Source organism: Podarcis cretensis (assembly GCF_951804945.1).
Source record: "Podarcis cretensis genome assembly, chromosome: 1".
NCBI lineage: Eukaryota > Metazoa > Chordata > Lepidosauria > Squamata > Lacertidae > Podarcis > Podarcis cretensis.
In genome coordinates, this window is record NC_137170.1 from 93,880,520 (window position 1) to 93,902,692 (window position 22,173).

General features: G+C 40.5%; 1 protein-coding gene across 10 annotated transcripts in view; it reads right to left on the reverse strand.

The window, feature by feature from the left end:
• Positions 1-22,173, reverse strand: part of SEMA5B (semaphorin 5B) — a 359,926-nt gene that overhangs the window by 54,325 nt on the left and 283,428 nt on the right. For 9 of the 10 annotated variants that reach the window (XM_079993227.1, XM_079993226.1, XM_079993224.1 and 6 more), the window contains 3 exons: positions 21,412-21,547; positions 18,804-19,011; positions 15,567-15,774 (listed from right to left, as the gene is read on the reverse strand). In XM_079993227.1, coding sequence (XP_079849353.1) covers positions 15,567-15,774; positions 18,804-19,011; positions 21,412-21,547 — 552 coding nt within the window. The remainder of the gene's footprint in view (positions 1-15,566; positions 15,775-18,803; positions 19,012-21,411; positions 21,548-22,173) is intronic. The other variant, XM_079993230.1, reaches the window with a different exon arrangement.

Genomic DNA, 22,173 nt, shown 5'->3' on the forward strand with positions numbered 1-22,173 from the left:
CAATTTTTACAAGCAATGGAGAAGAATTATTAGATCCTTGCCCAGTAGCTGCGAGTGTGAGATTGTGCTTGGCAGTCTTGGAACTACTCGACAAGATTAGCTTATTGTCCCATTAACATCAACCTGCAAAGGGGGTTGAGCTAAACAAATAATCATATTAGTTTCCAGCCAACCAAATCCTAATTACTGACAGCCTCAATAACCAACATGCAGGATACAGAGCATCTGTCATGCCCCAAAGCAGATGGCGCTAAAAGAGCAGAATAGGAATTCAAGAATGCTCAAGGGCTATGAAAATAAATAAATAAAAATAAAAGCCAAATCCTACAATTTCAATTTTCTAAGCAAAAACAAAGAAACAACCCCAAAACATAACGTAAACTGTAGAGACAAACTGGTGATCTGTAAAAATCCATTATCATCCCCACTGAAAAGACAAGTGAAGCAGAACTGAGCTACTTTATCCAGAAACCAGTCAAGTGGAAACAAATTCATTTTCCTGCTAAACAACACAACACATTCATGGCTGCCGTCTAGTACCAATATTCACTTCCGCTTAACGCCAACTGATTCTGTTTAAACAATGGAACCAGTAATGTAATAACTCACCACCTCCCATATTAAACTGCAAGAACCTGAGTACGGGGCAGGGGGAGGACAATTCTCTGTTTGAAGGGCGGCCTGGTCCAAGTGGAGTTTAAAGATAAAAGACTCCTAAGAAGGAAGGCTCAGGGCCCTTGACGTTGCCCATCTACAGCAGGTAGACTGAGCAGTCACAGTATTTCCCATTATGGTGAATTTAATTTTCATTTAAAAGGCTCCTGGAGTGCTTTCTAGGTGGAATCCATAACATTCATAAACTGTGTAGCATTTTTATTTAAACTATAGTAATTCTTTCTAAATTGGCACCTATGCGTATTGATTTTACAAATTTGTGCCCTTTTCTTGGTGATGCCTTTGCTCTTTTTGGGTGATGCACAAGCAACCAACCTAATGACAACCATTCTGAGTCATAAGCAGATCCCATCAGCTGGTCAGATGCCCTCAGGTTTCTCTGTGATAAGAAACCAAGGGACTTGCTTGCAAGTCTATCAATGGCTATGCATAGTTGACACTGGCATGTTTTTAGTTCATCAGAGCATCAGTATACTAGATGACGAGAGCAGAAATACACATGTCACTTGCCATAATATTTTTGCTTCCTAGCATCTTCTTAGTTAGAAGCCACGGTGTTCTAAAGATTTACCAGGCCTCTTACATCTTTAGAACTGGTTGGTTGTTTCCCACCGCTGCTGGCCGGGGGCGGGGGGAAGGAAACATAATTCCAAATACTTTTTAAACAAGCTTTGTTTTTTAAATTTTGAAAATCCAGAGTCTTGTAAAAGTCTAAACAATCATAGATCATATGGCTGAAGTAAATGAGAAATGGCTGTTTGCATTTCACATAATGTAAGAATTAGAGGTGCATTTTGATAACGCACTCATCCTGTACACAAACAAACAAACACAAGCAGCTGCAAGGCCAACTTACTAACAACAGATGAGTGAGTTAATTGCAAGCTTGAGAAAAGAAAGAACAAGAAAGCAGTGATAATCCTTGAAACCTCTGTAGCTATTTTGCTGTAAAAGCTACATTAATTTAAACAAGCCTTCAGTAGTGATTGACTCAACTACTAAGAAGTTATAGAATGCTTACAAAAATTCCAAATCTGCTTAGACATTTTAAAAAGAATCAGGATGCACAAAAGGTACAGGGAAAAGTAGGGTTATGTGTTGCTTATTGGAAGAGATTAATTCTTTATTTATAGTTTTTATATGCTGCCCAATAGCAGTATTCTCTGGAAAGCTTACACATTAAACATTAAAATACAATGAAAATTAATCAACTCTTCAAAAAGCAATAAAAATCAACATAAAATTTAAACAGCAGCAGGTAGAAAAGCGTAAGAGTGGAGAACTGATGCAGGAAGGTACTGCGCCCTAAAAATAATAACAATTAAAAACTTTGCAAATTAATAGAGGTCCCAATTTATATATGAATGTCAATCATCACAGTTAATTGTGCACTATTAATTTGATATTATTTTATTTTCTTTAGTATATTAACCTCTGCAAGACATTTATGATTTCAGAACATAAAACTCACAATTTATATTGCCCTTGTGTATGGGTGTGCTCACATGCGTATTCATGTATGAATGCATTTATTGCTAAGTTGCCTCCCTCATACTGGTGGGCACACAATACATTTTGAATACATAAATTAAGCCCTTACATAGAACCTCCGAAACTAAACACAACTTTCCAGGCCGTTGGAAAGCTGACAGCAACAGCGAAATAAGACTCATGGCTTCCCTGGGCCGTTTCCCCTCATTTCTCCATTCACACCAGTGATTCCAGCTTGCCTTTAACTGGTTAATCCCTTGTTCCCTAGCATGTTCTGTATCTTTGTAATTGATGGCAGCTTCTCAGATTATGGCCTCAAACAATATACACAGCAAATTACTCCATTTCTTCTTCCCTGACACACCTTTCCATCATTCCTAGTGACAATGAGTTCTTTATAGAGTAATTTACTTTTTAAAAGGAACAAAATAAAATAAACACTACTTTTGCTTGAATATGAAGATGAATGCTACCCCGAGGAAATTCTGATTAAATCTAGATTTACGTCTGCATCGGTAAAGAGAGAGTTATTAAAAATATATGAATAAGCACCGCTTCATAAACATTGTTTAAAAAAATGCAACAACCAGAACTCCTGTTGCCTTGCCAAGAAAAAGCAACCTCAAATAAAAACAGAAATACAGTGGGCCTCTGACAACCAGCAACAAGGGCAGTCATCCAAGTGGAAACTCAGAGGCCATAAAAACAGTAATGAAAGAGACAGAGCATTTTTCCAGAGTAGGGAATAAGTCAATCTGGGTGTTGAAGCACAATCCCATTCCTAACCATGGCAGGCTTACACCTTAATATAACATCCCACAGAAGGAATCATCCCAGGGAGAGGAGCAGTGATTAGGGGTTTTAACTAGAGGGCTGGTGAAAGAACCAAGACCTCCCCAACTTCAACTATCCAAGAAAAGGAGGTCTCCTTGTTCAAATGTGGAGTCACCAACACCACAACTGTCTGATGCCGATTTAGTATGGCCCTGGGAGGAGAAATGGAAGTGAAATTATTATAGTTTCTTTCAGGGCTGTTCAGATTGTTGGATCTGGTGTCTGGTGGAAATCAGTGAATTTATTTTTATTTACACCCTATCTTCTCATGATGCAGTCTACAAGATGGTGGCGGCGGCAATTGTTTCTAATTTGAAACAATTGCTAATTGGCATAGATAGAACCAGAGAACTGTACAGTTGGAAGGGATCCTGAGGGGTCATCAATTACAACCCGCTGCAATGCAGGAATCTCAACTAGATCATACATGACAGCTGGTTATCCAACCTCTGCTTAAAAATCTCCAAGGAAGGAGAGTCCACCACCTTCCAAGAGAGTCCCTTCCATTGCTGAGCAGCTCTTACTGTCTGAAAAGTTCTTCCTGATGCTTAGTTGGAATCTCCTTTCTTGTAACTTAAAGCCATTGGTTTGGGTCCTACCTTGCAGAGCAAGAGAAAACAAGCTTGTTCCACTTTTCATGTGACAGCTCTTTATCCAGGCTAAACGTATTCACATGTTTAAACTACAATTTTACATACCAATCATGAGTTTCAAGCTTACACATGATCAACTCCCCCTTTCCTGGCACAGCTGCAAGGTGCTCAGAAAGTTCCACTTTGTTTTGATTAAGCACAGTTTAGCATTACATCCGAAACCTAAAAGAAGCCAGCTTCATAAACCATGATTTAGGAAACAATAGGACTAAGCAAGAGTCTTCATACATTCAGATATACCTTTAAGCTACACTTAGTAAAAAAAAAAAAAGGAAGCAATACCTTCCAAACTCCTCTTTGTAGTGGTGCTAAATGATCATGGGGTGGTACAGATAGTACAGAGCAAGACAGCAAGATCAAGTCCTCTGCTTCCTGGGACCTGTCCAGGGTTCTGAAGGCCTCAACTCTGACCACCTATTCCAAGTTCTCAGTCCCTCTGCTTGTTGGTTCTAATGCTCTCCAGCTCTCTTTGCTCCAGCCCCTTGTCAGGATTTCTCAGTCTAAAGGCGAAGTAGCATCTGTGTGACTGAATAGTCACAACCAGCGCTTTTTTCCTGGGGGCACTCAGTACTGACACCTTTCCCCAGTTCTTAAAAGTGTGGCACTTACTGTAATAATTTCATGATGACCAGTACCTTTTTCTCTTTATTAAAGCACTGGTCACAACCAAAATATAATTTGCATTATCATCTCTTGTAAGCAGCCCTGGAGGGAATTTGGTCAGAAGCCAGTGTATAAATCTTTTTTTAACCAGTTAATTATAATAATTTGCTTGGAATCTGCTTAAAAAAACTTTATCTTTTATTTTAAAAAAATGATACACCCCATACAAAATGGATGAAAAGTGAAGCCCTCACCTCCCAAAAGTATGTATATCTCAGCTCCTTGTATAATGGAGCAGCTCACTAAAACTAAGGAGGAACACATTTGCCATAAATACAGAAGCTTGAACTAAACGGCATGAGAATTGTGGAGAGAATAGAGTCCTTACTGCCAATATATATGGTTGCAGCTCAAATCAGCTGCTTACCCTAAAGTACTGCCCCTGGGACAGGTCCCTTCAAAAAAGAGTACCTATTTCAAATATTTTGTTCTTGCAAGTTGTTATAATGTTTGTTTTAAAATGTAGAACATGTTGGAGTAAATTACAGATACTATCCTGAAGCCACAGCAATCATAAGTTACTAGTGCAGCTAAAGGACCAAAGGAATCAATTGTTTGGTGTAACTGGAATGAGACTAATAGGAAAAGTATCTATACAACTCTGGCTGAGAAGAACAAAATGGCTTTTAGGGATGGTTCCACCTGAACAATGGATTGCAATTGTAAGTGTTAAGCTATGCTTTCAGAAAAAGCCATGGATGAGAAGTTTCCAAATTCTGTCTTAGTAGCCTCTCCTTCTTCCATTTTGAGGGAAGAATGATATGTAACATACTTCCTCCTGCTATTCTTGCACCTGGCTTTTCTTTAACACTATTGGATCAAGCAGCGATCCGCTCCTGAACTGTGGCCACAAACCATCCATCACAAACAGGATGCAGTTCACTAATGAGTATACACATTTAACATATGTGTTTGCAAACACATATTTTTTTCACATTGATACTTTACATTCATACACTTAAAACATATTGGCTGACACACCTAAAAATATACTTCTGAAGAGTCCCTTACAGAAGAAAATACTATAGCTCTACCTTCTCTTAGAAGACTTAGATAGCCTCATGGGATTCAGGCAGAAATTTGGCAGATGGGGAAATGCATACATGTCTAGCTTCCCTGTAATGTCCTGTAAGACTCACCAGAATGAAGGAATGGTTTAATGTTAGGCCCTGGCTGCTGTGGGGTGTGTGGCATAATGCAACATTAGAGAGGGTACAGTCATTATTGCTTTGCCACTACTCCTGGGCCAACCTCACACTCACCACAGGAAGTCAGCAATGTCCTGCTGTTTCTGATTGGGGAGATAACACAATATTGATCTCTCTCTCTCTCTCTCTCTCTCTCTCTCTCTCACACACACACACACACACACACACACACACACACTGTCTCATGCCCGCATGGGCATCTACGTGTTGTTGTTGTTTTGGGGGAGACTAAAATATTGAAGGGGTGGAACTGCCTAATTCCTCACAAAACATGTGGAGAATGGTATCTTTATTTTTTTTTGCCTTATATCTCAAGATCTAAAAATACTAGAAACATACTTTAAAAAAAAAAAAAAAGGCAGCAGAAAATCTGGTGGTTATGGTTCATCTTGGATATACCAAAGAAGGCTGTCACAGATGCCACACTCCCCACAGACATTAGGTTTGCAACAATTGATATAAGGCGTGAGGGAAAAGGTTGCTCAAAATGAACCCCCTAGCTCTTTTTCACTGTTATGTGAGGAATAAGACATGACACACATTTTTTCCAGCAGATGCAAGAGCAACTGGGCAAATGATTTTGAAAAGGAAAATGGCTGGAGGGAACTCCAGCACCTCCTTGGTAGCATCCCACAGCGGCTTCCATTCTGCACTGTTCATGCATCTCTTGGATAACATTTGGCTTGGGCCTAATAAAACTAATCTTGAACCGAGATCTAATCTGGTAAAATAGGAGATATTTGATTACAAAATGTAATTATTTTGGAATCAGAAGTGTGCATATGAACATTATAAATAGATCAATTATTCTTTGAATTTCTCCATGTGAGGATGGATGCCAGAGATGTACTCTCGTTTCTGTCTTTGTTTGGAACGTTGCTGGCTTTAAATTAAACTGGATAATGTTATACAGATAACTATTTTTCACTAATTGCCTTTGTTACTTTAATATGGAATGTTTCCTGTGTAATTTTAAGTGGGCCCTAGTCCACAAATGCTTATGTTTAAGACATTTGTTAGTCTTTAAGGTGCTACAAGGCTCCGATGCCGGTTTTTGCTGCAACCCCCTCTGGAAATATTGAATTTTCAAGTTTATAACAAATTGCTGCATTATGTAATATATTGGCATTTCATTTAATCATTTGTAAGCAAACATGAATGCAGCACAACAGGGAAAACAGTTTAAAAATGTAATGAATAAAAAGTTAATGTCCAAAAATGTATGGGGAAAAGAGGCATAGGGCCTCTTCACAAGTTGTTTATACACCAAATTTAAACATTTTAGGTTTGAATAATCAAACATACTACCTGAAAAACAGGAGACCAAACACCACACACTTATGCTGGTTTATCTGCTGCAATGCTGAATTATGATCCCTGGGATTGCTAAGAATATCATTCTTGTTGTGCAAAATTTTAGCTACAACTTAACATATTTATTTTATAGAAAATTGAAATTTTACAACTGGGTGGTCATAGTAAGAAAGCATGACTAGAAGAAGCCAAGATTGTAGAAAGACGGGACTTTTGAGCATTTCATTTCATTTTAAACTTTGTCCATTTTGTTGTTGTTGTTTAGTCGTTTAGTCGTGTCCGACTCTTCGTGACCCCATGGACCAGAGCATGCCAGGCACTTCTGTCTTCAACTGCCTCCCGCAGTTTGGTCAGACTCATGTTTGTAGCTTCGAAGACACTATCCAACCATCTCGTCCTCTGCCGTCCCCTTCTCCTTCTTTCCCCACATCTTTCCCCACATCAGGGTCTTTTGCAGGGAGTCTTCTCTTCTCATGAGGTGGCCAAAGTATTGGAGCCTCAGCTTCACGATCTGTCCTTCCAGTGAGCACTCAGGGCTGATTTCCTTAAGAATGGATACGTTTGATCTTCTTGCAGTCCATGGGACTCTCAAGAGTCTCCCTCCAGCACCATAATTCAAAAGCATCAATTCTTCGGCGATCAGCCTTCTTTATGGTCCAGCTCTCACTTCCACACATCACTACTGGGAGAACCATAGCTTTTACTATACAGACCTTTGTTGGCAAGGTGATCTCTCTACTTTTTAAGATGCTGTCTAGGTTTGTCATTGCTTTCCTCCAAGAAGCAGGCGTCTCTTAATTTCGTGGCTGCTGTCACCATCTGCAGTGATCATGGAGCCCAAGAAAGTAAAATCTCTCACTGCCTCCATTTCTTCCCCTTCTTTCTTCCCTTCTATTTGTCCATTACCCTGGTACAATAATTGGCAGTGGTGAAAATTGACACAATTTTTGTGAAGATGTGTGGAACTTCTCTTAGTGATTTATATTCTACTAGCAGATGACATTAGCAAGGCATTTATGGTGAAGCATATGATACTTCCTAATTCTTAATTCTGCTGTCTCAAGGAGAACTTTTGCAATTCCCTACCCTGGATGAATATGTCTACTAGGAGGGAGACAAAGGTTCTATTTTGTACAACACAGAGGTTGAGTACACACTATATTTTAAAAGTGCATTTGAAACACATTTACACCCCCCACCCTCAAATTCTGGGCACTATAGTTTGTTAAGGGTTGCTGGGAACAGAGTGCCCAGAATTCTTTGAGGACAAGAATGTGCTTTGAATGGACTTTATGGTTATAGTATATACGTAGCATGAGAAGCAGGGAAGCCTAACAAACTCCTGGCTTGGGTGGACACTTTTTTTAATTGCACAGACTGAAAAATCCACTGAAGTAAATAGCAAGCTGCATCACCCCACAACTTCTCTACATCACCATGTCAGAACCCACTTTGATTATCTGCAAATTTGTTGATAAACTGTGGACCACATATGCTAACCAAGGGTCAGAAAGTTAGTGGAAGTAAAACAAATACTAAGAGCACACTGTGAAGGATTTCCACTTGAATTTATGACTACAGTACATCAGGCTAGTTATTCTTCTGCAGCATCTGCAGGCATCTTAAGTTTTGACAATATTGCTTACTCAGTGTCAATCAGTACTAGGATGAAACTAATTTCACCTCGCTCACTGTGGCATTGTATTTTACCCTCACTCCATCATGGCTGGATTTAGACCAGTTAGGTAGAGATAAAGAAGTAAGGAGACAAAGCTATTCTATATCAAACGAGCAAGCTTTAAAAGAATAACACACTGACACCACCTAACAGTCTCCAAACTCACTAGCATTTAAGTGAAAGACATACAGAAACCAGAAGCTAGGCACCTCTTAAATTACTCCTTTTTACTAGTTCTGTCTCAAGCAGTGTACAAGATCATTAAGGCAGGCCCAAGACATTTTGGTGCCTGAGGCAAAGGAGAAGATGGCACTCCCCCACCCTCATTCTATGTACTGAGGTAAGACTGGCAATTGATCTTACTTCAAACACTGGCAACGAGAAAAGTGTTTCCCCACACAAAACTGAGGCTAGAAGCATTGCTTAGGGTCTTCCAGGCAGACAGGCTGAGTGGCACACATAGCTCTGTCCTCTGACAGAGGGCAATGGCTAGAACAGGGGTCAACAAACTTTTTCAGCAGGGGGCTGGTCCACTGCCCCTCAGACCTTGTGGGGGGGCCAGACTATATATATATATATTTTGGGGGGGAAGGAACGAATTCCTATGCTCCACAAATAACCCAGAGATGCATTTTAAATAAAAGGACACATTCTACTCATGTAAAAACACGCTGATTCCCGGACCGTTTGCGGGCCAGATTTAGAAGGTGACCGGGCCGGATTCGGCCCCCAGACCTTAGTTTACCTACCCATGGGCTAGAAGAAGCAGCTAGGGAGGAATGGTGGAGGACTACTGCAACCCTCCCCCCAAAAAACCCCAAGCACATACCCTTAGCATCTGCTGCCTGAGGCAGCAGCTTCACCCTGCCTAACAGCAGAGCCAGGCACGAGGCTCATTTTCTCTCTTTTGATCACCTATATCCTCATAAAAATAGTTTTGGTGTGAAAACATCAATGTGACATAAGAAGAGCCTGTGGAATCAGGTCAGTGGCACATCAGGTCCAGCATCCTGTTCTCACAGGGGCCGACCAGATGCCCCCATAGGAAGCCTACAAGCAGGACCTGAGGGAAACAGGAGTCTCCCCTCCTGTGGTTTCTCATATTCAGAAAGCATACTGCCTCCAACAGTGGAGGCAGAGTATAGTAACTGTGGCTAGTCATCCATGATAGGCTTATCATCCATGAATTTGTCTAATCCTCTTTTAAAGCCACCCAAGTTTGTGGCCATCACTGCCTCTTGTGGGAGCAAATCCCACATTTTAACTACCACCAAAAATGGAGGTTGGTCACAGTATCTAGGATAGGCAATGACAATCCTAGGTGAGAAGATTGTGTTTGCTAACAATCTGAACTACAGATACCGAGGACACAGAGACACTCAGATTTTCCTCTGAAAATGTAACTTCAGAAGAGCATTAAGGCTATTTCACAGTGGGAAATATCCTACAGACAAGCTGAGCCACACATTTGGCCAAATCATGCTCTGAAAACAAATCTAGCTGAGACAGATCAGCAGAAACATATACACACTGTACACCACAGTATTTAAGCACAAGGCAAAGCACAAACCTTGGGATTAAACCCTTTGGAAGATTCATTAGAAGCTGTAGAAGAAAACAAAGCAAAGAGAACATGCCAGAAGTGCTGTTTGCTCACCCTGCTCTTGTTTTTGCTATACCTCTGAGAGTTTCCAGTGTATCCCGGAGCCTAACATCTGCTGAGAATGCCAGAACACCTAGGTTTAATCAATGTTAAGATCAATGTTTCTTCCATGTCTGATATGCCTTTTCCCTTCCTCGCTTTGGAGCCAGACCAAGGATTCCAAAACCCTGAATGATCATGACCTCCCAATCAGCCTCAAGGGTGTAACACACAAACTCACAGCTACCCTGGCAAAGTGGGACAGAGCCAAAGAAAACAAACAGGGTTGTGGTGTTGCTGCCTCGAGGGCACAAAGTCTCCTGCTGCATAAAAGCTCCCTCAAAGCCCCATGTTATTTAACAAGTAACTTTCAAAAAAAAAAATAGTGCTGAAGATGGAGTTTCTGCAAGAAGCTAGTTTCACACACACACACACACACACACACACACTCAGAGAGATGACATAAAGAAGTTAGGAAAGGAAAGGGAGGGGGGATACCGTGGCTTTCCTCCTGCAGCTAGTTTATTGGCATGTATTAAACGTAGACTCAACAACAAGAGGCTATAAATCACTGCCCAGGAGAAGTGCCAGGTAGAAAGCAATGGATGAAATTAAAACATCTTTCTTGATACAACCCAGTGCTGATACCAATACAAAGTTAGTTGGGGAACTTGTCGCCTTTATACCTAGGAAGTGGGGAAAGTGGGTGTGGGTGAAAATATTTCAAAACGAAGGATATTAATAAAATACGCTTACAATGCTGTTATTTATTTATTTATTAAACCATCTACCAAATAGCACAGTCCCTTCTTTTGTTCCCTTAAAGATTCTGTACAACTGGCTTTTTTGCTTGGGTTTTGACATTCCTGTTATGAAGACCATATGATGAACTTGTGAATTTTGAAACCCCAGTGTTGTATTACTTTCCTGATCACACCAATTTGATCAAACTGAATGCAAGGACATTGTTAATCAGAAATCAACAACAGCAACAACATTTGTCGTTTGATTGGTCCATGAGCTGCCTCCAAACTGAGTTGCCCACTCGTGCACTGCACTAAACCAGCGCAGCACGGGGACTCGCTTCTGCAGTGCCAAAAATCGTGTCTGCGCAGATGCCAGGCACGCACGGTCACACATGCACGTGATCGGGCCCACGGAGGGATCTCCGCAGGACCGATCCAACCCAGGCAAGATAAACCTTGCTGACCTCTGTGGCCTAATCCAACATCCATTCTAACAATGGCCAATGAGATGTCTATGATGGGAGAAAAAGAGGGCACCAGATTGGGGAATGCTGCTATACTGGGCATGGCCAGCCATGAGTGTTCACCATCAGAGTTGATGGGTGAGACCTGTGGCTCAACACATCAGTGTGCCACAGGGGCCAAGAATAATGCAGGTTTTTCAGCAAGCAGTGGGGAGACAATTGAGGCAAAGGGAATTACTACAATCAAACATTTAAAATGCCAAATATTGTGTTGGCTCAATGAAGTAGACAGAATTTTCACTCAATCAGCACTTATCCTCTTTCTCCCTAAACCATTGTATGGAAAGAGTTATTTAGGCATTTATTTAATCCCATTCCTGCCTTGATGGCCTCTCCTACAAGGATGGGTTTTTACAGTATGTATGGCAAAATGTGGGCAGGCTGCAGCAGGCATCCATTTCTCATTTGACTGGATTAGCACTCCGCTCTACACTGTCCACTTCTGAGAATAAGAATCCTGGTTTTAATGCATTAACTGATCTTGCTGTATTTAAAGTAATTATGCCGTTTTTCTTTAAAGGGTACATTGATACTTAAGAAGACTGAGGGGGTGGGGGAAAACAAGAAGGAAATGGGAGTTTTAGATTTGGGAAAGAAAATATCAGAACAAGCTTAATTGGCATTTTCCCCCTGAAAAATCAAGTAGGCATAAAATTCATCCGTTTAGGTTTCTGAGAGATGAGAAAGAAAAGGCTTAGGTGAGTGGCGACACAAAGCTACAGAGCAGCAGACCACTAAGTCTTCTATTGGCTATCTGGAAAAATAAAGGAGTTTAAGAAATCTATATTAGACAAAGATTTCTATTAATTCAGAAACAAGAAAGTAAAAATCTTCACCAGAGGAAAAGCACTTCTGCAAGAGCAAACCCTAGTACCTGACCAAAGATGGCCATTGCTGAATACTTTTGCATATATCTTAACAGTTCCAAGCAGAGTTTTAAATGTTTTGAAATAGTAAGGTTGTTATGTGTCCAGTGAATACGAAGCTGGGCTCAATTACATCCTGGCATCAGAATTTTGCCTCTTTTTTATATTTTAACAAAATAACCCCAAGAAATGGGGAGCTTTTAATATGTTGTTGGTGGAACTAGGGTACGTGACATTCAAAATGCTTATCTACATAGGAGAAATAAAAAGGAACAAAAAGGAGATCAGCTTTGCCAGCTGACAAACACAAGGTTTACTGCCCAGATCCATTGTAAAAGCAGCTAATGCTTAGTGCCCAACACCCACTTTAACTTGCTGGGCATAACATTCATCTCAAGAAGCCTAGTGAAAATTCAAAGCCTGTCAACATTTTTGCAAGTGCTCTGAGGCAAGGTCATCAAAGACACACAAACCTTTTGTCTTTGTGACTCCCATATGGCAGGCCTGCACTCAGGAACGAAAATTGAAAACAAAACCAAACAGAAAAAATTCATTCCTATCCCCCTCCCTGTCCATCTTGCTGACAATATAAATGTGGCATTTTTCCAGGTGTCACTTCCTTCTGAAATGAGTGATTGGCTTCAAAAAGCAATTTTTTAAAAAATCCTAGGCACCTGAGTTGGCATGGCTGTTTTGACCTGAAGAACTCTGGACCAATGAGATGCTGGAAGGTACATGTCAGGGGAGACTGCCAGGCAGAGTAGGCTGACAGTGATGTCATATTTATGTGCCCTTTGCATCTGCCCGTGGGGGACAGCACTGACAAAGGGTATATGAACAGCTAGAGGACAGATTGCTGCTTGCAAGACCGTGGAGGGCACCTGTAAGATCTAAATGGAGTCCCATATCGCAGCTGTTATTAAAGCAAACTATTTAAGAACTATTTCACATGAACATAATTAATGTTTTTAATGTTTGCACCCAAAACCTTGTACATGTCCACACACAAAAATGTGATCTGCATCTTTCTCTTTGGTGATCACTCATAGCTGAGTAAGATTGTCTTCCATAAACACGGTTTTAACAATGAGTCCGTAGGTGACTGTGAAGGCCAATTCTGGATCCACACATCCTTCCACAGTGGGGACATTGGTTTCCGGGTGGGAGTTGATCACGGTGTGGATTTGCCAAGCGTGCCTTCCTCTTAGCACATTTCTCCCTTGTGTCCTGAGTTCGAGTGTCTTCAAAGCCCATGACACCTTTGGTAAAGGCTGTTCTCCAACTGGAGCGCTCACAGGCCAGTGTTTCCCAGTTGTCAGTGTTTATACTACATTTTTTTTAGATTTGCCTTGAGACAGTCTTTAAACCTCTTTTGTTGACCACCAGCATTACGCTTTCCATTTTTAAGTTCAGAATAGAGTAGTTGCTTTGGAAGACAATCATCAGGCATCCGCACAATATGACCAATCCAACGAAGTTGACGTTGAAGAATCATTGCTTCAACACTGGTGATCTTTGCTTCTTCCAGTACACTGACATTAGTTTGCCTGTCTTCCCAAGTGATGTGTGGAGGTGGAGATGGCGTTTATAAGTGGTCCATGTTTCACAAGCATATAGTAAGGTTGGTAGTACAATAGCTTTGTAAACAAGCATTTTGGTTTCCCTGCGAATGTCCCAGTCCTCAAACACTCTGCACTTCATTCGGGAGAAAGCCACACTTGCAGAGGTCAGGCGATGCTGGATTCGGCATCAATGTTGGCCCTTGTGGAAATATAACTGCCTAGGTTGAAGAAGTGATCGACATTTTCCAACATTACACCATTGATTTGGATTTGTGGCAGTGCAGAGGGGTTATTTTGTACTTGTTGGTGCAGCACTTAGATTTTTTGGATGTTGAGTGATAGGCCAAGCTTTTCATAAGCTTCTGCAAAGATATTTAGGATGCAAAGATATTTAGGATGGTTTGGAGGTCATCCTCTGAGCGTGTGCACACTATGTTGTCATCAGCATACTGAAGCTCTATGATGGCAGCTATGTAACCTTACTCTTTGCTTTCAGCCTGCTCAGATTGAAGAGCTTTCCATCTGTTCGATATATGATTTCTAGTCCGGTGGGGAGTTTCCCTTCGACCAAGTGCAGGATCATGGCAATGAAAATAATGAATAGAGTTGGGTCAATAACACAACCCTGTTAACACCTGATCTCACTGTGAATGGTTCACTTTGAGAGCCATTGTTATCTGCGATTGTTGCTGTCATATTATCATGGAGGAGCCGAATGATGTTTACAAATTTATCTGGGCAGCCAATTTTCAGAAGGACAGTCCACAGGGCATTATGATTTATGGTGTTGAAATTTACATGTTGCATATGCAACATGGGAATGTGACCACTGTGTCTATCACATCACGTCTTTACCTCTGTGTGGTGCAAGGACAGGAAACAAGCACACATTCTTAAATGTGCCAGGAACAATGTCAAGTTCCATTCGCTGTATACAAGCAGCAACCACCTACCTTCCACTGAATATTCCAACCATCTAGAGCTGAACTGCTGTCACACAAAGCAAATGTAGGGGGGGGGGACTTTAAAATGATAGAAACAAGAGATATAGAGCAACACTTCAAGTATTCACTCAGACAAGTCTTGCCATAAGTATAAAAACTCCCACTGTGTTTAGCTTGGGCTAGTCTTATCTGTGGTAGGTAGGTTTGTCCTCTCTTGTCCAATTTGTCAGGCATGCATAGTGTTCGTCCTTTTTAAATATTCCCCGGTTGTTTACACACCCTTCAACTTTTCTCCTTACATATTAAACAGAAGTAGCAACACCTAGTTCTACTCCCAGGTTTCAGCAGTTGAGTGCAGGTGTCTAGATCTTCACAGAACTGAACTCAGCGAGTAACACTGGTCAGTTAGTACTTCACAGGTCTGGGGTAAAGGTTCAACCAATAGGCCCCATTTACTCCACTAAGTCAATGGGTCAGTTCACACTCAACACAAAACCATTATTTGGCACTACCTGAACAACCCCCGTGCTTGCAGATATAATTTCTTGGTAAACAGGATTAATTTCCAATGAGGGCTAATGAGCAAGAACAGTTGCCTTCAAATCATTCCCTTTGCTTCTATAGGCTACGTGTGCCTGTCAGAATCTTCTGCCTCTCTCTGAAAGATGAAGAAAGGTATTCTAAAATGAATCAGACTGCAATACGTTTCCCTCATGCTTTTCTTTTAAGCTGGCATGGAATATATCAGAGCCATAAATTTCCTTACCCTTCTGTTCTGTACATTGAACATCTCTCCAGAGGAATTTTTAGCACTCCATTATTCAAACCCACAAACAGGGATCTGTCGCTGTGAAGGATTTGGAGGCTCTGGATTGGCTCCTTTTGGCTGGCAGGAAGAATCTGCATTTCCTCTAAGTAACAACTCCTTAGGCTCTTATTAGTTGTAGAAAGTGCCTTCAAAATGGTGCCATGCTCTAGCAGAACAAGAAGAAACAGGAGGCAAGTAAATCTCCAAGATGTTGATTCAGTTTATCATCCAACACACAGAGTAAAGATTAACTACATCCCATTTACACGGCTGCTCTGACACCATTTTTTTTCCTCTTCTCCAATTTCTCATCTTCTTATACACTTATAAAAATATAACCAGAAAAAGTGAATCTATTTATTTGGTTGAAGCCCCTCTGCTTGTGCATTCAGGTTCCCATTCATTCTGAATGAAGAGTGCATGAGACTAAAGTATATAACTACTGAATGAGGCTAAAGTATGACTATTGAATTTGCTAAAAAGTTGCTGCTGTGTTCTGATTTCCACTGCTGTTTTAATGGTGTTTGAAAAACTGCTAATATATAGTTATTAACCTTTCTTGCAAGCCGCCTTGAGCTTTTATGTAGAAAGGTGGCATATAAGTAGTTTAATCAAATAATAATAAACAAATTATATGTTTTTATTAAGGATGACATGGGATGAAGAGGTACATTTACACATTAAAGCAGTGTACCCTACAAATTTTAACTATTTAAAGGATATAAGGATCTCTACCTAGTAAGTTTCGGCTACACCTACAATTTCCCAGGGTTGTTTTCAAATAGGGTTGAATGGGTTCCGTAGATGTGTCCTAGAGGCTGATTCACACAAAGCTGTGTGATCTTAAATAGGCTAACAGCTTAAAGCTTAAAAACATTGTTGTAGGCAGAATATCAATCTGCAGCCACAGATTCCAAGGAACATTCTGCACAACTTTCATCTGAAAATCAGTACAAACTAAACACAACTGCATCCTTGCAGTCAGCTACATCCTGTGATTGCTGGAACGCCCCCATGTAAGTTTAAGTAACAGTAGACATGTAGCTGTGATATTTCTGTGGTCCTTAGTAGGGAGCTATGACTCAACAGACTTCAGGACTGCATATCAAATACGCCTTCTAATCACATGCTAGAATCACATTATGACTGTTATCTATGCACATTCACTTGGAAATAAGCCTTACTGAGCTCAGTGGGATTTCCAAGTAAATGTGCTTTGTCCTTTAAAGTCCTAAAAATCTTGGGTCTTACAAAATTGATAATTGTGCGGGGGATGCAATTTAAATCTGATAAGTGTTTTAATAAGTATTCTATCTATAGGTTTCAGTTTAAAGCGTTGTTGCATCCCTCAAGTATTGACTTGGGAATGGGCTAGACTTTAATAAAGGAATAAAGTTAAGCATTTAAAGGTCCCATTAATTTCCAAGAAAACAGCAATTCTTCCATTTAAATAAGCAGAGTTTGTTAGTATTTGTCTTTGACAACTTTGTACCACAAAGGGGGGGGGGGGCGGATTAGATAAAATAAGAATATTTCTGATACTAGATCAACTCTTGATCTAAAAGTAGCCCATGAGGCTATTTTCACTTTGGAGTTTATGCACTAAAGTTCTACCATTTATCTCTGTAGATCAAGATTTAGTATTTGTTTTGTCAATTTGTTCTATAGTTAAATAAAGTTTTTGTCTATGCAGATTTGTTACTGGAAATACATGAAAGCTAATCACATTCGAAGTAAGTGGCGGTAAAAGGTAGAAAGATATACTATTACTCTGTCTGGTACATGATAACTTCTGAGACAGATGACTCCATAGTCATGGGATAATTTATACCATCACTTAGAGAGGCCATATATCTTAACATAAAATCAACTCATTCCGAACATATAATGGAATTATTAGATTTTTTAAAATGGAGCTCAGACATAAATTCTGATTAATTAAAATGTTTAATTTAGCTTCCACCACAGAAGGAAGTTACCATTTGCAACACTTCCATGGCGCACCTTTCCAAGCTTTTTTTCCTACTTAAAAAGTCAGGCATTAAAGATTAGTCCACTATTGAAAGTTTGGCAATAAATGGGATTGTGGTAGGTCTCCTCATTATATACAAACTGGGCAGACTTTGAAATACTATATAAACCACAGTCTGCCAACAAACCAGGATCACAGGCTAGGGCATGGAAGTATGCCTGCAAATCACTACATGCAACTAGCTTGAAGAATGGGATGTGGATTCTGAGAGCATGGAAACCTCTTTGTGTGCTGGAGCTCATTATGCATATGAACCCTGCTGGCATGATGTTTTTATTCAAAGGAACGACTCAGTAGATGTGCCTAAGTTTGGGGGATCAGAGCTCAGTGGCAGAACATATGTTTTGCACATAGAAGGTTCCAGATTCAATCCCTGGCACGGTGCACAGTCAGGACAAGGTACAGACTGAGATGCAAGGAAGCTACTGCCAGTCAGAGTAGACAGTATTGGCCTAGATTGCCTAGAGCAGTGATGGCCAAACTTGGCCCTCCAGCTATTTGGAGACTACAACTCCCATCATCCCTAGCTAATAGGCCAGGGATAATGGGAATTGTAGTCCCAAAACAGCTGGTGGGCCAAGTTTGGCCATCACTGGTCTAGATAAAGCAATTTCCTATGTTCCTCTTAATGCAGAAAGTGGAGCTTGAAATCTGTTTCCCATCTCTTAACTTCATCAGAAATGCCACCCAAATGTGAAAACGCTTTTCAGATCTCTAGAAGAAAGTATGCATATGCATTTCCAACAAGACACCATGAAGTAGAAAAATACTATATGACCCAGAAACGAGTGAAGACTGTCAACCAGCTATCTTGAGGATGTCATTTACCTCTCTACTCCTTTTTGAGCTGAATCTTCACCAGGAAGGCGTTCAGTCTTCACAGAAACCTTCACTTGCAAATGAATTCCATTTAAGCAGATACTATTCTCTTTCTTAGGCTAACTATAGGACCCTAACCCCATCCCTTCTGTTTCCTAAAGCCATCTAAATTGTGGCCTACACTTTCAAAATGCTCTTTCAGTTTCTACCCAGATAATAATGGAAGATCAATTCTCACGCTTTTTTTTCCTATTTGAGAACATGTAGTAAGGAACTCACAGACTGCTGTTTAATAAATCCACATATGAGATGGTTGAAGTCTCCCAGGTGTAAAAAGCACTTACCTGTCCCAATATACATCACATGGTATAGTGTGTCCTTGCCCTGAACAATGTCAACCACCAGCTTAGAAAAACGGATGTTGTCCTGAGTGACATATGGATCAACAGAGACTGGTTGCACAACATCGTTCATCAGGAATAAGCGCTGAGCATCCTGAAGGATCCTCTCTGTCAAGTTTTCATTAGGACTATCATCATTCAGTATTCCACACTGAAGGAGAACAGAACAGCAGTGTTTCTTTTACAACTTTTAAAACTCTCTAACATTAACTACTGTTTTCGTTTTGTTTGCTATTTTTACTGCAGAGTTCTTGCCGACTGTCATGATGTTTATATTGACATGGATCTCAAGACACAGCTTGCAGTGATAAAAACAGATTACAAATTTGCAAGTTTGTTCCTTCTTCCATATTACACAGACATATTCAAATAAAAATCTTCTGGTTAATCTACTCCAAAAGAGGTTAAAAGAGGTTAATCTACTCCAATGTGGTACAAACGTAAATCCACAGCACAATCCAACCCATGCTTACTAGGAATGTCCTTCCCTTCCAACCGATGGAACAGGATTGCAGATGCAGATTTAGGCAATGAAAACATGTCAAAATCAAGATACTTCTTAATCTAGAGCAGGTCTAGACATAAAATGCCCTTCTATTCCTATTTAATTTGAAATCCACAATCTTGATTGGGATAGTCTCTCCCAGTTTTGGTTCATCTCGCTTTTCCCCTGCATGAACCATCTCTGATGGTTGGGGAAACCATTAATTGCTGAACTGCATTTTCTGTTCTCAGTGGACAGAAGTTTATCATTTAATACCAGGGGTAGCATAAGTGCTAAGTAAGTGGACTTGTATTTTTCAATTGTTTCGTTCTAATTTCCATTTCATATGTCCCAGACCTGTATTTTTCTCTTGGAAGGAAAGATTTCTGGCATTGTTCCTTCATCCTCCAAACAACGAAGTGAGGATTTCCCCCTCCCCCTTCCAAATCGTTTCTTCACAGCCACTAAATTACCTTTGTCATCTCCTGAAGGCCCTTCATTGACCTCTTGTTCCTTCTGTACTTGAAAAATGTTCTAATCTCTTTTTCCAATCTTCCTGTCGTTCACCACGTACATTCCCTTTTCTTTTGTAAAACTCTCATCTTGACTTTGCAATCTTTTCACACCTTCTCTGCAGCACAGGCTATATGCTTTTGAGGATGAAAGCTAGTCCAAAACATCCCTGACTGATGCTCCATTGGGAACATGCAGTATAAAAGCTTCCAGTTGCTCCAGTGAACCAAAGGCTGGAGGACTCCTAGTATGTAGCAGATGATGTACTGCAGTTTGTAGCCAATCTAGTGCCCTCTTGATGTTGCTGGTCTATTGTTCCCCTTAACCCTAACCACTGGCCACACTGATTGGGGATGATGGGATGTGGAGTCTAACAACGACTTATTTTGTTTACGAAGGCTTTTACTGAGGTATGACCCACTTATGAAAAATTTACTGTTTATCTGCTGGAATGGCTTTGCTGTTTTTGGAGTTTTTATTTCCTGCATTTTATTTTATTTTATTTTTATCTTGACCATTGCTTTGATGGCCTCAAGCTGTAAAGCCGCATTTTTAAATGTGAACAATAAATAAATAAAACACCCAGAGGCCACCACTCTGGCTGCCCCTGATGCACTACAAATGCTGCTCCCCAGATCTTCTATGATAACCCTGGTTAATTTTCTATATGAAACTCAGCTGTAAGCTGTAAGATTTAACGGAACATCCCACAATAAATTGTGCTCCTGAAAAGCAAACTAGTACTAGTTTTGTGACCTCCCACCTACTTGGCAGGAACATGTAGAATTCTGCCTGCTAAAATATAGCTGAAATGGGATAGAACGGGTACTGAGAGCAGACTTGCAGGAGGAAGGGGCAGCAGCAGAGGTAGGGGTGGGGAGGCCTAGAGCCTATAGGTTATATGCAATGCTAGTCCTACTCAGGGTAGACCTATTGAAATGACTAGACATGGCAAACTTTCAATGGGTCTACTCTAGTAGTTCCGGATCAAAGACTATGAAAGAACAGGACTATAAATCATACAAGACTAAACTACCAAGACTTTATATAGGAAAGGTAGGCACCTATTTCACCCCAAGGGCCACATTCTCTCCTAGGGAACTTTCTCAGGGCCTTATGCCAGTAGTGGGAAGAGCCAGAAGCAGAAGTGATGAGATGCGCTAATTTACGCACACAATCCTCTCTATTCTCCCATCCAGACAAGAAAGCAGCAGCGCTTAATGATACGTTCTAGTCAGGCAAAATGCTCAAGGAGGTGATGTTTGAATGGAGCTTCAGAAACAACTACATGGCTGCAGATGGGGGGGGGCAGGGACAGACGAGTAATACGTGTAAAGAATGGTTACTAAGGAGGTAACATTATGCTAAGAGAAAATAGATTGCCCAAGACAATTTGATGAGCCTCATAACTGAATGGGGACTTGAACATAGGCTCTCTCTGTGTGTACAGACACCTGATGTGCTAGCTGCCATTGAACCAGTTAATTAACATTTACCCATCAAACGAGGAAACAGAATGAGATGTGAGTGAACTGAGAGGTTGCATTAAAATACCTGAAAATTAGGGATGGGGTTGATTGTTGGCAGCCATGCAGATCTTGGATTTTCTTGGTATCGGAAAGGCCCATTAAAGGCTTGCGTAATAGCACTGAGATTGAAGGCACACACTGCTGAAGCAGCAATACTGTTTCTGGAAACAAGGGCAAAAGGAAAGAGAAAAGGAGAAAAATCAATTTAATCTTTAGTACATTGACACTTCCATCATAACAGACATCAAATCTCACTAAAATAAATTGCATGCAAATTACCAGGAGGAAGTGCACTGGGCTACAGGCCTCAGAAGGGAGGAGAAGAATCCTCATGGATTATATGACAATTAGGAGATGTTGAAAAGCCCCTCTTGAACACTGTACATGATTTAAGACTAAGAGAAGCAGTTTTGACATGAAAAGTCACACGCAGCTTAATTCACAAGGAACATTACTACTGATACCCCATCAATCCTGATTGATTATAAATGGCCTAGTTTTTAAAACCTCTGGTTTATTTTTCAAGGTGAAATTTAATTTTAAGCTCCACAGGTTTCATTGTTAAGGTATTAATGCTACCTCCGAAAAGCACACCTGCCTTTGGACCTTCAAACCCATTGGATACTCACCATTTCATATACATTGCTATTTGCATAAAGCTCCAATTGCAAGGACAGACAGACAGAGGAGAGGGAATACAGAATCTGGCCTCATCTGGGATAAAAAATGCATTCTGCTTAATATCATAGCTTCTAGTTGGCTCGTGAGAAAAGTATGCTGAGACTAG